The sequence below is a fragment of the Pelobates fuscus genome, chromosome 1, assembly GCF_036172605.1.
Source record: "Pelobates fuscus isolate aPelFus1 chromosome 1, aPelFus1.pri, whole genome shotgun sequence".
Lineage (NCBI taxonomy): Eukaryota > Metazoa > Chordata > Amphibia > Anura > Pelobatidae > Pelobates > Pelobates fuscus.
This window is the reverse complement of record NC_086317.1, coordinates 430,286,792-430,303,564: the sequence shown is the minus strand read 5'-3', so window position 1 is coordinate 430,303,564 and position 16,773 is coordinate 430,286,792. Positions and strand designations below refer to the sequence as shown.

Below are 16,773 nucleotides of genomic sequence, written 5' to 3'. Positions count from 1 at the left end.
TTATCCACCCCTAACCTTTGAGACAGAACAGCCCCAACTCCTGTCTCAGAGGCATCGACCTCGAGCAAGAAAGGCAGAGTCGTATCAGGATGAACTAGAATGGGAGCCGAGGAAAAAAGTTCCTTGAGAGTCTTGAAAGCAACAAGAGCCTCCTTAGACCAGACCTTAGTATCAGCCCCTTGTTTGGTCATATTGGTAATAGGCGCAATGATAGAGGAGTATCCCTTAATGAAGCGCCTATAGTAGTTGGAAAAACCAATAAACCTCTGGATAGCCTTGAGTCCCTTAGGCAATGGCCAATCTAAAATAGATTGGAGTTTTCCAGGGTCCATTTTAAAACCTTCCCCAGAAATCACGTACCCAAGAAAGTCTGTCTGAGACTGATCAAAACTGCATTTCTCCAATTTGCAGTATAGACCATGTTGCAGAAGTTTGTGTAATACCTTTCTGACCTGTTTATGGTGAGTCTCAATCTCCTTAGAGTGTATTAGTATGTCGTCCAGGTAAACAATAACACAATCATGTTGAAACTCCCTAAGTACCTCATTAATCAAATCTTGAAATACTGCATGAGCATTGCAAAGTCCAAATGGCATAACCGTGTATTCGTAGTGGCCATACCGGGTATTGAATGCCGTCATCCACTCGTGACCATGCTGGATTCTCACCAAATTGTATGCCCCTCTAAGATCTAACTTGGTGAAGATCTTGGAGCCCTTAAGACGATCAAATAACTCGGTAATCAGTGGGATAGGATAGGCATTTCTGACAGTTATTTTATTCAAGCCTCGGTAATCGATACAAGGTCTCAGCGTGCCATCCTTTTTCTTAATGAAAAAGAACCCAGCCCCGGCCGGAGAAGAAGACCTCCTAATGAATCCCTTTTCTAAATTCTCCCGAATATACTCCTCTAGAACCGAGTTTTCCTGAACAGACAAAGGATATACATGGCCCCTCGGAGGCATCGTCCCTGGTAAAAGCTTAATCTTACAATCAAATGACCTGTGTGGCGGCAAAGAATCGGCATTCTTCTTGTCAAATACTGCCTTTAAGTCTAGGTAAAGGTCTGGTATTTGTCTTTCTGTGAACTGAGTAGGATTCTCCGGTATGTTAATATTAGCTAAGGGAGAAACCTTGCTTAAACACCTATCCTGGCAGCCCTGGCCCCACGAGAGTATCTCCCCTAACTCCCAATCAGTAATAGGGTTATGTTTCTTCAACCATGGGTACCCTAGAACTATGGGAACGGAAGGGGACGAAATGAGCATAAGAGATAAATTCTCCACGTGTAGGATACCAACATTTAAATCAATGGGTATGGTTTCACGAAAGATAACAGGGTCTAGTAGTGGTCTACCATCTATGGCCTCAACGGCCAAGGGTGTCTCCCTTAGCTGGGTTGGGATGTTGTTTTTACTCGCAAAGGCCTGGTCGATAAAATTCTCCGCAGCACCGGAATCTATCAATGCCATAGCCCTTACTACTTCCCTCTCCCAAGTCAAGGAAACTGGTAGCAGAAGCCTGTGATCTTTATAATTAGGAGTAGAGGACAAAATAGAAACACCCAAGGCCTGTCCTCTAGAGAGACTTAGGTGCGAGCGTTTCCCGGACGGTTAGAACAGTTCGAGAGTAAATGACCTTTGGCTCCACAATACATACACAAACCCTCTCTTCTTCTGTACTGTCTTTCCTCCTCAGAGAGGCGGGTATACCCTATCTGCATAGGTTCAGGAAGCAAAGATACCGTGGAGTCAGGACTTGGAAAAGAGGGAGCTAACCTAAAAGAAGGGCTCCGATTCCTCTCTCGAGTGTTCTGTCTCTCTCTTAAACGTTCATCTATACGAGAGATGAACGAAATTAAATCTTCTAAATTCTCAGGGAGTTCTCTAGTAGCAACCTCATCAAGGATTACATCAGATAGGCCATTCAAAAATACATCCATATACGCCGTCTCGTTCCACTTGACTTCTGACGCCAGAGACCTGAACTCTAGTGCATAATCCACAAGTGTTCGGTTCTCCTGTCTCAGGCGCAACAGTAATCTGGCTGCATTAACCTTTCTACCTGGAGGGTCAAATGTTCTTCTAAAAGCAGCTACAAATGCGTTATAGTTATATACTAATGGGTTATCGTTCTCCCATAGTGGATTGGCCCATCTCAGAGCCTTCTCAATAAGTAGGGTGATAATAAATCCTACCTTTGCCCTATCTGTAGGATAGGAGCGAGGTTGCAATTCAAAGTGGATACTAATTTGGTTTAAAAAACCACGACACTTCTCAGGCGCCCCACCATAGCGTACTGGGGGGGTAATGCGAGAAGAAGCACCCACTGTGACTACCTCTAAACCTGAACTGACAGGAGAAATAGGGGTATTACGTATCTCCTCTGGTGGGTTATTGGCACGAGATAATAGTGCCTGTAGCGCAAGTGCCATCTGATCCATTCTGTGATCCATGGCTTCAAACCTAGGATCAGGAGAAGCAAGCTGACTGTTTGTACTTGCAGGATCCATTGGCCCTGTCGTAATGTCAGGATCGGGACAGGGATCCAACATGCAGCGTACAAACAGTAGCCAGATACGTATACCGGACCTTAGAATGGCCGGACTAACGTAAGTAGTACTGAGAGAATAGTCAAAGACAAGCCGAGGTCGAGGGTAACAGAAGACAGGAGAGCGAGAGACAAGCCGAATCAAGGATACAGAGGTAAGCAGAGTAGAATAAACAAGCCGGGTCAAAACCAAAGGGGATAAGCAGAACACAAGCACTGAGTGACTAGAACAAGCTAGAACCACGACAGGGCAATGAGCTGACGAGAGAAGCTCCGTTAAATACCCTGTTCCGAAAAGTAACCACGCCTCTGAGGCGTCCTGATTGGTCCTGCAGCACTTGACTGACAGTTCGTTCCGGTAGTGTCCTGACGTACTTCCGGACGTGATGCTGTAAAAGGCAGTCACTCCCTCGCGGCTGGCTTTGCACGACCGGATAGACCGCGAGGAAGGAAGCCATCAGACCGTCCGGATGAAGGAACTGCGAAGTCTCTACCTCTTTCGGAGGTAGAGACCACAGGCACCCTGACACTACCTTTAAGTCACCAGAAATAATCACCCCTAAACAGTGGCGTACACACACTCCATGGGGCCCAGGTTTGAAACTGATCTGTGGGCCCCCCCCCCACACATACATACAGACACAAACACATACACACACCCCCGACAGACACATACATACATACATACATATACATAGACACACACGCAGACACAGACATACAGATACACACATACAGAGACAGACACACACATACACACATACAGAGACACAGCCACACAATCATACAGAGACACAGACACAAACATACATACAGATACACACACATACAGATACACACACACACATACAGAGACACAGAGACACAGACATACATACGGATACACACACACAGAGACAGACACACATACATACACACATACAGAGACAGACACACATACAGAGACACAGACACAAGCATACATACAGACAGACACACATACAGAGACACAGACACAAGCATACATACAGATACACACACATACAGAGACACAGACACACATATGGATACACACACAGAGAGACACAGACATACATAGGGATACACACACACAGAGACACAGACACACATATGGATACACACACACACAGAGACACAGACATACATACGGATACACACACAGAGAGACACAGACATACATATGGATACACACACACACAGACAGACACACATACATACACACATACAGAGACACAGACACAAACATACACACACACATACATACAGATACACACACAGAGACACAAACATACATACACAGACATACAGATACACACACAGAGCCACAGACATACACACATACAGAGACACAGACATACACACATACAGAGACACAGACATACACACATACAGAGACACAGACATACACACATACAGAGACACAGACATACACACATACAGAAACACAGACATACATACACACAGACACAAAGACATACAGAGACACAAAATGTTTCCTACCCTGTGTGACTTTCCCTGGGGTCCAGTGGTGGCTCAGCCTGATGGGAGTCAGAGTTCCCACTCTGACTCCCTCCTCCTTTCTGTTTCCTCCCGCGCGGGCTCTCAGTATGCTGGGAGGAGTGATGTGCGGTCATCACAGGGGGCCCGGTCGCGCTCTTAAAGCGCCCAGCGCAGACCGGGCCCCCTTACAATCCATGTCCATCGGGTGGCCCTGACAGCATGGGCCACCCGATGGACCCCTTAACATGCGGCCCCGGCGGTTTGTTGCACGGGCCGGGGCTGCAAATGTGGCAGCTGCTACCCAGTCGCGGGGGGCCGCAGGGCGGCCGGGCCCGGTCGCAGCTGCGACCCCTGCGACCGCGGTACGTACGCCACTGCCCCTAAATCCCTTTCCTCAGATGTTGAGGTTAGGACTCTATCAAATATTCTGTACTCTGCCCTTGGGTTTTTACGTCCAAGATGCATTATCTTGCACTTATCCACATTAAATGTCAGTTGCCACAACTCTGACCATTTTTGTAGTTGTGGGGATATTTATGGGATAGTAATAGTAAACAGTTGAGAATTGCCCACTATTTCAATTCTCAGTTCCCAAAGATCGTTATCGTGTAAGTGAAATGTATTCCATATAAATAAAATCACAATTTGTTATAAAAATAGATACAATTTATTGTGACAAAAAAATAATAATATGTAACATGCGTGACAATAATCAATGAATATTTAGTATAATATGAGTATGCAATTAAATGGCAATATATTTTCCAACGGTTAACACAGTTTAGAATCTACAACATTAGCTGTCAAGAAGATTTATGATGGGCTTCACAGAGACAAAGAAAGTTTCACATAGAGACAGAGCTGCAGCGTAAAGCCATCAAAACTTTAGCTGACAGTTAGAATAACCCTTTCAATGCTGGCTAGATCTCCTAGGTAATTAAGATCTATTCTCATGTAATTTTAAATAAAATAACAATGAAACCAGTTCATTAGTCACTTCCTGGAACCATCCAATAAGCGAAATCTACCAAATTCTACAAGCTGAATTTTTAACTTGCCTAAACAGATATTTTATCTTATTTTAGAGCAAATCAATACACCTGGATAAATATCACGATATGCTAACATGTGATATGTCACATAAATACATACTTATTCTATTTCTATCTGCAGAAAAGAAAATTTATAAATATATACTTCTTAGTTAACTAAGATTTCTAAATATCAAAATCTGATCGTGATTTATCCAGTCATATATCATGCTATTAGAAAAATTTTAATTAATTAAATGAAACCAGTATATTTACCAGTTAAAGAGATGTTCTCACCAGATGTTCTCAGGTAGCTAAGTGTCAAGGAATGTTTCTTTCTCGCCTCCTGACTTAGCCTGCTTCCAACTGCTTCCTCTGACTCCTGCCTCCTCTGCATACCTCTCTCTTCCCTTTGTCTTAACTTTTAAAGGAAACAATATCTTTATAGTTAATATAATTTAAGTTTACTCGTCAGTTCAAAGGGTTTTCTTCAGACTATGTGTCTCCAAATTCTGCTATAATTTCTAATATGACAGTTCTTAAACTTAATATCACCTTTAAATTACAATGGGACTCTTATACATTATCGAAAGTAAAATTAAGTTATTTAATCTTCTCTGTCACAAATGTCTGGGTTTAGAATTTATTCTATTCCATTAGCAATTTGACAGTCTCTTATCACTTGGTTTGTTTATACTATGCATTCCTTTAGCTCTGGCAAAGTGGTTAGTTTTACAGAAAGGATAGAAATTTCGTGTCTCTTTGTTAACTTGAAAATAACAAAATGGAGTCTGGTCTGTTCGGAGTGACTCAGTCAGAATATACACTTTTAATTTCTATCATAGCACAAAATGTCTGCCGATATAAATACCCTGACATAGTTTACCTAAATCATTAGCCATTTGGCTTATCCCTCCTGGAACATCAAGCCTTTTACATATCTTAGGATCATCAGCAAAAATACATACCTTACCATCAAGACCTTCTGCAATATCACTAATAAAAACATTAAAGAGAATGGGTCCAAGTACAGATCCCTGAGGTACCCCACTGGTGACAAGCCCAAGTTTCGAATATACTCCATTGACTACAACCCTCTGTTGCCTGTCACTCAGCCACTGCCTCACCCATTCAACAATATTGGAATCCAAACTTAAAGATTGCAGTTTATTGATAAGCCTTCTATGTGCAACAGTGTCAAAAGCCTTACTGAAATCTAGGTAAGCAATGTCTACTGCACCACCCTGATCTATAATTTTAGTTACCCAATCAAAAAAATCAATAAGATTAGTTTGGCATGATCTCCCTGAAGTAAACCCATGTTGTCTCTGATCTTGAAATCCATGTGTTTTTAGATGTTCAACAATCCTATCCTTTAACATGGTTTCCATCACTTTCCCCTCTACTGAAGTAAGGCTTACTGGTCTATAGTTGCCCAACTCCTCCCTATTACCTTTCTTGTGAATGGGCACAACATTCGCCAACTTCCAATCTTCTGGGACTACTCCTGTTATCAAGGATTGGTTAAATAAATCTGTTAATGGTTTTGCTAGTACACCACAAAGCTATTTTAATAGCTTTGGGTGTATTCCATCAGGTCCCATTGACTTATTTGTCTTTACATTTGACAGTTGAAATAGAACCTCTTCCTCTGTAAACTCACGTGTAATAAATAACTCATTTATCCTTTTTCTTAACTGAGGTCCCTCTCCTTCATTTTCATCTGTAAATACCGAACAAAAAATATTCATTGAGGCAGTCAGCTAGACCTTTATCCTCTTCTACATACCTTCCTTCTTTTGTTTTTAATCTAACTAATCCTTGTTTTACTTTTCTTTTCTCATTTATGTATCTAAAAAAAGTGCTGTCCCCCTTTTTTACTGACTGTGCTATTTTCTCTTCTGTGTGTAATTTGGAAGCTCTTATAACTTGCTTAGCCTCTTTCTGCCTAATCTTATAGATCATTCTGTCTTCCTCACTCTGTTTTTTTTTATAATTACTAAATGCTAACTTTTTTTTTTTTTACTTTTTACTATTTTGGCCACATCTGCGGAGTACCACAGTGGTTTCTTGAATTTTTTGCTTTTACTGACACTCCTAATGCAATTTTCTGTTGCCTTCAGTAGTGCAACTTTTAAATAATCCCTTTGCTCTTGGACGCCATTTAAATTGCTCCAGTCTGATAATGACTCCTTTACACATATTCTAATTTTAGAAAAGTCTGTTTTTCTAAAGTCTAAAACTTTTGTTTTTGTGTGGTGTGACTCAGTCACTGTTCTAATATTAAACCACACTGATTGATGATCACTGGATCCTAAACTTTCACCTACAGTAATATCGGATACCAAATCTCCATTTGTTAACACTAAATCTAGTATGGCCTCTTTACGAGTTGGCTCCTCAACGACTTGTTTTAGAGACAATCCCATTAGGGAGTTTAGCTCCTGGCACAAGCAGCTATTTTTGTTTTCCAATTTACATCAGGAAGATTAAAGTCACCCATGATGATAACTTCCCCCTTCATTGTCATTTTAGCTATTTCCTCAACTAGTAGATTATCTAACTCTTCTATTTGTCCTGGAAGCCTATAAATCAGACCTACACGAGTTACTGTGTGATTACCAAATTCTAACATAACCCAAACGGACTCTATGTTTGCCTCACTAACTTTTATTAGGCTAGATTTTATGCTATCCTTTAAATACAGGGCCACCCCTCCCCTTTCCTGCCTTCCCTGTCTTTTCTATATAAAGAGTACCCTGGTATTGCTATGTCCCAGTCATTTTTCTTATTATACCATGTCTCAGTAACAGCGACTAAATCTACACTATCAGTTGCCATTATTGCCACAAGTTCATGGATCTTATTCCCTAAACTGCAAGCATTTGTAGACATGACTCCAAGCTTATCATTTTTTAACACACTTGCTACAGGCACCTTCTGTCCTTGTTTTGGGGGGACAATTGGATTGATGTTTTATCACCCTTTTGCCCCCCCCTCCTAGTTTAAATATATCCTAGCAAAACCTCTGAACTGCTCACTGAGAACATTTGTTCCCTTTTGAGAAAGATGCAAACCATCTTTTTTGTACAGTTTATTTCCATTCCAAACAGAGCTACCATGAGAAATAAAGCCAAATCCTTGCTCCCGACACCATTCACCAAGCCACAAGTTAAAGTCCCTAATATGCATCCGCCTGTCGTTCTGAGTGTTATCCACAGGCAGAACTTCAGAGAATGACAGTGTGGAAGCAACCTGCCGTATATCATTGGCAAAAACACTAAAAATGTCCTTAACCTCTGAAACATCATTGCAAGCCAAATCATTTGTCCCTAGATGGACAAGTACATCCAATTCCCCTTCCTGCTTTGCTCGCTTAACAATATTACAGATACGTCTCCTGTCTCTGTGAGCAGTAGCTCCGGGAAGACACCTCACAAGACCACTATTGTCCATCTCCACACCTCTTATGATGGAATCCCCTAACAACAACTGCTTTCTATTAGGCCTCACCATAGTCTCCAAGCCTCTCTCGAAAACATCACTAGCCTCAGTGCCTCTCTCCACAACACCACTAGCCTCAGTGCCTCTCTCCACAACACCACTAGCCTCAGTGCCTCTCTCCACAACACCACTAGCCTCAGTGCCTCTCTCCACAACACCACTAGCCTCAGTGCCTCTCTCCACAACACCACTAGCCTCAGTGCCTCTCTCCACAACACCACTAGCCTCAGTGCCTCTCTCCACAACACCACTAGCCTCAGTGCCTCTCTCCACAACACCACTAGCCTCAGTGCCTCTCTCCACAACACCACTAGCCTCAGTGCCTCTCTCCACAACACCACTAGCCTCAGTGCCTCTCTCCACAACACCACTAGCCTCAGTGCCTCTCTCCACAACACCACTAGCCTCAGTGCCTCTCTCCACAACACCACTAGCCTCAGTGCCTCTCTCCACAACACCACTAGCCTCAGTGCCTCTCTCCACAACACCACTAGCCTCAGTGCCTCTCTCCACAACACCACTAGCCTCAGTGCCTCTCTCCACAACACCACTAGCCTCAGTGCCTCTCTCCACAACACCACTAGCCTCAGTGCCTCTCTCCACAACACCATTACACTCTGAAAGTGCAGAAAATGAATTATGTAGAGCAACAGACTGTGCAATATGCCTTTTATCCACATCTCTAAGTCTACCAGATCCTACAGTGATCCATCTGCCATTCCTATTATGTCTGAAACTGATGCACATACAATAGAGCACATTGTACAGAAAACCCTGTACAATCTTTGATGCAACCCATTATTTTTTTCCCATGTATCATGATTAAAGAAATTAACAAATTGAGCATGCCACAGGATACAGAAGAATGTCACATGATCATGTATGAGCACTGCATATTTTAGCACGTCAACGCAATTTGCTAATTCCAGTACAATGTGCACGGCCCATTATTAATGCACATCAATTGTTTGTTCTGTTAATAGAATGTATTGAGCCTTGATTGCAAAACCGAGCTATGGATTTTAACCATGTTCTATATATTGTGATATTTTGCAGAAGGACCATGTTTAGTTCACACAATCACTGGAGATTTGCTAAGAGCTTTAGAGGGACCAGACAACTGCCTGTACCCCCGCTTAATATCCGTCTCCAGTGAAGGCCACTGTATTATATACTACGAGCGAGGGCGCTTCTGCAACTTTAGCATCAATGGAAAACTTCTGGGTCAGATGGAAATTAATGATTCTACCAGGGTAAGTGTAGATACCACTTTCCTTGTGCCCAGATACAGCTAATCAATGTTATCAAGCTCAGCCCTCTGTATGTGTATCACGTATTTGTATGGTAAAAATAGAGAGAAAACAGAGTGTTGGAAAACTGTAATTTGTGACTCTGGAGATGAAAATATACCAGTCATCATTTTACCAAGGCATCACGGAGGCTACTGTAATGTAAAAAATGATCAACTTTCATTATATACATTACCAATAAATCAAACAGATATTTTTGGGTGCTCAAAACATCACATTTTGTAGTGGAGCAGAAAGAAGTGCTGTGAATGAGTTGATCTTTTATGTATGTATACAAATATATTTTTGATTATATAATTATATATTTATTGTTTTGAGCATAGTTCATTAATTTATCATTTGCAGAATATAATTTTTATTTTAATGAGGTTTAATTTCTTTTAAATTGTGTCTCCAAACTCTCTTTAACATTTTATTTTAGATTTGTCTAATAATTTATTGCAAAGGTTTCTCTTGTCCTTTTTGTAATGTCTAAAATTTGTCGGTGTCAAAATTCTGTGTTAAGTTTATATTATGCAGAGCCAGGGTTTGCAATATCTTATTATATGAGATTATAATTAATGCCGTGAATGTTTTATTTCACCAAGGCCATCCTATTGAGCAGCGATGGACAGAATCTAGTGACAGGAGGAGATAATGGTGTTGTGGAAGTCTGGCAAGCCTGTGATTTCAAACAGCTCTACATATACCCTGGCTGTGACGCAGGGATACGGGCAATGGATCTGTCACATGATCAGAGGTGAGTTATAACCACGCACAAGAAAATGCTCCATATATGTGTTTGATATAAAGATTTACTTTGCTTGTTTGGTATCCTCTTTGCATATCCTCTTATATATTCCTTTCTCGACATTAGCATCAATAAAAGGGTTTTAGTCTGTGTTCTATCACATTCTGGATTCACAATATACTCTTTTGGAGGAAAGACGAGACGGGGGGATATGATAGAAACATTTAAATACATAAAGGGAATCAACACAGTAAAGGAGGAGACTATATTTAAAAGAAGAAAAACTACCACAACAAGAGGACATAGTCTTAAATTAGAGGGACAAAGGTTTAAAAATAATATCAGGAAATATTACTTTACTGAGAGGGTAGTGGATGCATGGAATAGCCTTCCAGTTGAAGTGGTAGAGGTTAACACAGTAAAAGAGTTTAAGCATGCGTGGGATAGGCATAAGGCTATCCTAACTATAAGATAAGGCCAGGGACTAATGAAAGTATTTAGAAAATTGGGCAGACTAGATGGGCCGATTGGTTCTTATCTGCCGTCACATTCTATGTTTCTTGCCTATATGAAAGTTATTTTGGATTCCTGTATCCCATCTATCCCTCCACATCTTCCTTGCTTCCCCTGATCTTGCTCCTTTCCTCCTGGAGACTTGCTGTCCTTATGCCCCTCGCTATCCTTTTACTCTTCATTTGTAGTCCGTTCTCAAATTCCAAGAGGTTAATGTGAATGTTAATTGGCTTATTAATCATTTTTATATCGTTATTCTGTTAGAAACTATTTTATTCTGTTAGTAATAAGTCAATACCATTCCAACCTAATTATTACATATTATAAAGCACAAATCTAGTTTATCAATAATATGGCAAACTTCAATTAAAAGAAAAGAAAAAAAAACTACATTTGATTTTTGTTCTTTTTTCCCCCCTCTCCTTTTAGGACTCTGATTACAGGCATGGCTTCTGGTAGCATTGTAGCTTTTAATATAGATTTTAACCGATGGCATTATGAACATCAGAACAGATACTAAGGGGGACAGAAGTGCTGAAAGCCAAATTGGAGCTGAGAGCGCAAGCAGTACAGTGAAAAGACATAGCCTTCTCTGATGGAACTCCAAGTCTACATTGACCTCCGTTGTACATTCCATTACACCCAGCAATAGCTGTACATTGTAGTCCGCGACCACTTCACTTTGTGTGTTTTTTTTCCACAATTGAACACCAGCTGCTGAAAAGCAAGCTTGTACCATGTAAATTATTTGAGGATTAGGAGATGTTTGGTAATTATTTCAACAATATTTATTTTCTGAACAAGGTGGTAGGACTCATTTCAAAGAGACTTTTGTCCAGCTGTTATGGTGTTTTGTTCACGAATCTTACATCCCATTTCCAGCCTCTTTTCAAGCTGTGAAAAAAATATAAAATAAAAAAAAGTGAAAAAAAAATATAAAAAAAATATGTTTGATACTTTGTACATCAGATGCACATCTTGACTTTAAAAGGGATACTTTTGTAAAAGTAAAACCTTGTATAATGAACAAAACAAAACAAAAAAAGTTTCTTAGTTTTATTGTGAAGCTCCAATGTGCTTGTACTTATATACCTGACAACTTGACCAAGCAGGTATATCACAGAAAAGAAAAGGGGTGCAGCTTGTATTAATAGTTTGATTTTGGGCTTGTCTGATCATTTTAACATTTACACCAAAATATGCTTTGCACTTTTCTTTTAAATCCCTTATAAGTGAAGTCCCTTTAAACTTTCGAAACTTGGGGATACAAAGCCATGGTTTGCCATAAATATTTCATAAGAGACATATTTGCTGTAGTTCTTCTTTTATTTCTGAACATTGTAAAAGAGTGCAATTGAGTCAAATTCTTAGTGTTTTACAAACATGAGTTTTAACATTTCCTAGCGCTAAATAACTGTGCACTTGACACTACACGGTGCAAATCCTCCTATCTTAGGCAGGGATTGTTGGTCTGAAGGGTCATTTTTATGCTTTTATTTAAAATCAGTTGCTATTGTTTTATATGATCTTAGGCTTTAGTATAAAATAATTGGTGTTAAACTATCAAGTTGTGGTGGTGGTGTCACCGAAAAGCCACATTCTCAGCCTAAGATGGACATGATGCTTTATGTTTTACAATACTGCAGTGGTTGTCAAAATGATTTTCCTGCACACTGTACCGTTTAACTGACACCCAGGGGTAAATACACTTGTTTATTCTTTGTATATTTGGTGACTGTATTGTCATAGATGTACATATTGTGTCGGTAGGGCTCTGAGGCATGTAACAAGAATGTAATTTTCTCCAAATTTACACTCACTAGCAGTTATTTTATTTAAAACAACAACCACAAAAATTCAATAATGATTATTTGTATTGGCACTTTGCACCAGAAAACATATCATTATTTATTGACGTGGTTAATTATTTGTTCTCCACCTTGTATTAGTAAGTTTTGCCACTGAGTTTCTTCTACATTGCTGTTTGTATTAAAAAAAAAAAAAAGAGAGAGAGAGAGAAAGGAAGGATGCTGGAAAAAAAAAACTTTCAAGGAATCATCGTAAATATTAAGTTATTCATCACCAGTCTGTAAGCAATATTTTGAGTTTGTAGCTTAGAATAGAAGGACATTGAACACCTGGAACACAAGTTAATTTCATCTTGAAATCATGGTGAGATATTTTGGATAGATCAATTCCTTGAGCTAATGTAACCATGTTTTATTGCAAAGATGTAAAATATGCCAGATGTGTTCAGTTGGAAATAAAAAAAAAAAAAAAATGAAAAATAAAATATGCAAATAATTTATTGATTGGTTTATTATTTGTTTTAATAGCTAAAATGTTGAAATGTTTTTGCACACAAATGGTCGTCATTATATTTCCAAGTGATTGCTGATCGTGGTCTGCACTTGTCCGCATTCCAACTCTTTACTCCACATACTTGCCAGACAAAATATTCAGATGGAAGAAAAATACATCAAGATGTACACTAAAAATGGGAAAAGTGTCTCACTGACAGCCGCTGGAGGTGCTTCCACAATTCTCACTGTGAAAATCACAGTGAGAAGACGCTGGACGTCCATATTAAAGCATTGAGTAATGCTTTCCTTTGGGCGGTTTGAATGCGCGCCCAGCTCTTGCATTCGGCGCTGACATTGGCAGGCGGAGGAGAGGTCACCAGCACCAAGGGAGCGTGGCGCTGGAGTAAGGTAAGTGGCTGAAGGGGTTCTAACCCCTTCAGCCCAGCAGGAGGGGGGCCCTGAGGGTGGGGGGACGGGACCTAATAACCCTACAGTGCCAGGAAAATGAGTTTGTTTTCCTTGCGCTATAGTGGTCCTTTAACTCTCTTTTCTGAAATTAATATTGCTGTGAAAAATTGCATAATTTAGGTAGAAAAAAATGGTCCCCTTTTAGACCAATTTTATGCAAACAGATTCAAAATAACAAAAAATAAGAAACTTTTAAGAACATTTTGATAAAACCACCCATAATTTTTCAAGTGCCTGATAATGTGAAAATCTTTGCTAACTGGTAATTGTAAACATGTGCAATGCTCATTACTTTCCTATCTTCTATCATTCATAATAAAAGGCATTAGGAGTGGGGCTATTGTGTTTTCCATTCAGTCTTTTAAAAGTAGTTATAGTTCTGCTATATAATATTATTTGTAAGGGCAAAATTACCCAGCAAAGTAGAATGGGTTAAAGCATGGGTGTCCAAAAGGTAGATCCCCAGATGTTTTAATACTACGGCTTCCATGATGCTTTGTAATTCTTAATATATGCATAGCATCATGGAAGTTGTAGTTCTACAACATCTGTGGATCTACCTTTTGGGCACCCCTGTTTTAGACCCTTCAAGCACTCCAGCTTAGTTAAATGCTTTATGTGTGAAGAGTGTGATTGCTTTTTTCATTTTACAAAAAGTGCAGGTTTCAGCAGAAATTGGAACTTTTATAGAAAACCAGTCCTGTTACTTCCTGGTTGCTTAACTCAGTGGAGCTAAACTCAAGAGGCAGCAATTGCACAGAGCACCTGTCTTGCAAAGTCTTCTCATTGAGCAACATTGGAAAGTCTGTGATTGGACAGCCACAGAAAGTCTGGGGGCGGGTTAGGAGGAAAGGGCTTGCAAAGACTTCAGGCAAGATGTTTTGCAAGCTGTGTTTAGATATACCCCAGCAAAGTGTGCCTTTACATGATTTGTATAATGATTTATATTACAAGCATGCTGAATATATGGGTACAAAAAGTGATAAAGTAAATGAGCTGAAATGTTGGCTTTATTTATTTATTACTGGTATTTATAAAGCGCCAACAGATTCCACAGCGCTGTACAATTAGTGGAGAACGTACAATATACACAGACAAATACAAGAGGTAGAGAGTGCCCTGCCCTTAAGCTGATATCCAGCCATTTAAGCTCTTTAATACAAAGTGCCCGTGAGCTTACAATCTAAAGGATACCATGGGGATTTGAGACAAAAGGTAGCAGGGGAAATTTGGAGGTGATTGCTAAAAGAGTTAACAGAGAGAAGCCGCTATTGGCAAAATGTAAAGGGAATTTGGGAGAGGTAACGGAGTAAGAATCTCAAACAGCTGGAGTAGCATGCTATATAATAAGGGGGAACCTGGGTGGGTAGTGCTGAGGAAAAATGCAGAGCTGAAGTATTGTTGGTTCTGGGAGTGTGGGATGAGGCCCGAAGAATAGAGATGGCGATGGAAAAGTTATATGAAGGTTTTCACAGCCAGGAGGAGCATAGGAAAAGGGGAAAGGGAGAGTAGCCATGTGGCTTTATAAATAAATGTATAATCATAAGTAATCCTGTTTATGGTAATACACCGCAAAGATAGCACAAACACATACAAGCTTGAGCTTGTATTCTGTGTCCAAAATGAAAGACATATTATCCAAAATATATTGGAATCAGGAGTCAGCGTGATCTATCCACTTCTTGCAAGGATGCTCGTTAAGTAAACCTTGAATACGGACAATGGTTTGGTTATCATGCCATTCCATCTAATTAAATTCATACTCTGTTTTTTTGTATCATGTTTCTGTTCATTCATGATGATACACAGGATCTTGCATATTTTATTTCTAGAATAATAATTAAAAAAAAAAAATCTTTTCAAAATATAACATATGCAAATCTTCCAAACTCAAACTCCCATCTTTACGTGGGTGGAGTGCTCAGTAAAGTATACCATACAGAAAATCTCCACTCTCCACCGTTTGACTGACCGAACACAGGGCTGGATTTCCCATTAGGCAGAATAGGTAACTACATGCAGGCGGATATTTAATAGGGGCACTGCAGGTTCATTTGCCTGTTAAAGGTCGTCTCTCCCCAGCTGCCCGATGTGCTTTGCTGTATCCCAGATAGCAAAGACTCCCACTAGATTTTATGACTACTGACCTAAGTTTGAGGGAGCCATGATCTTTGCAATGCCCTGCCTCCGTCAGAATTAACACAGTGATCTGAGGTATAGAGATGAGAGGACTAGGGCCAGATTGGTCACTTTATGTAAAGGCAGGTACATAGATATTGCTACACCCACTGCTAATCATACACACAGACTGCTACCCACACACGTTACTGCTCATACAGACTGCTACCCACAAACATAACTACTCATACACACAGCCTGCTACCCACAAACATAACTACTCATACACACAGACTGCTACCCACACCCATTACTACCCATACACACAAACTGCTACCCATACACATTACTACTCACACACAGACTGCTAAACACACACACATTAATACTCATACACACAGACTGCTACCCACAAACATAACTACTCGTACACACAGACTGCTACCCACACACATTACTACCCATACACACAAACTGCAACCCATACACATTACTACCCATACACACAGACTGCTACCCACAAACATAACTAACCACACACATTACTACCCATGCAAATAGACTGCTGCACAGACTGCTACTCATACACACAGTCTGCTGCTCACACACATTACTACCCATACTTAGACACCTATTGACACACATAACTAACCATACATGCAGATTGCTACCCATACACAAACTGTTATCCACACACGTTACTATGTTACTACCCATAAACATAGACTGTTACCCACATATGTTAC

General features: G+C 40.2%; 1 protein-coding gene across 6 annotated transcripts in view; it reads left to right on the top strand.

Annotated features, from left to right (window-relative positions):
- Positions 1 to 13,426, top strand: part of NBEA (neurobeachin) — a 520,018-nt gene extending 506,592 nt beyond the window's left edge. For all 6 annotated transcript variants that reach the window (XM_063429275.1, XM_063429259.1, XM_063429266.1 and 3 more), the window contains 3 exons: positions 9,642 to 9,838; positions 10,483 to 10,634; positions 11,568 to 13,426. In XM_063429275.1, coding sequence (XP_063285345.1) covers positions 9,642 to 9,838; positions 10,483 to 10,634; positions 11,568 to 11,658 — 440 coding nt within the window. In that variant the 3' untranslated portion in view covers positions 11,659 to 13,426. The remainder of the gene's footprint in view (positions 1 to 9,641; positions 9,839 to 10,482; positions 10,635 to 11,567) is intronic.
- The last annotated feature ends 3,347 nt before the right edge of the window (positions 13,427 to 16,773 follow it).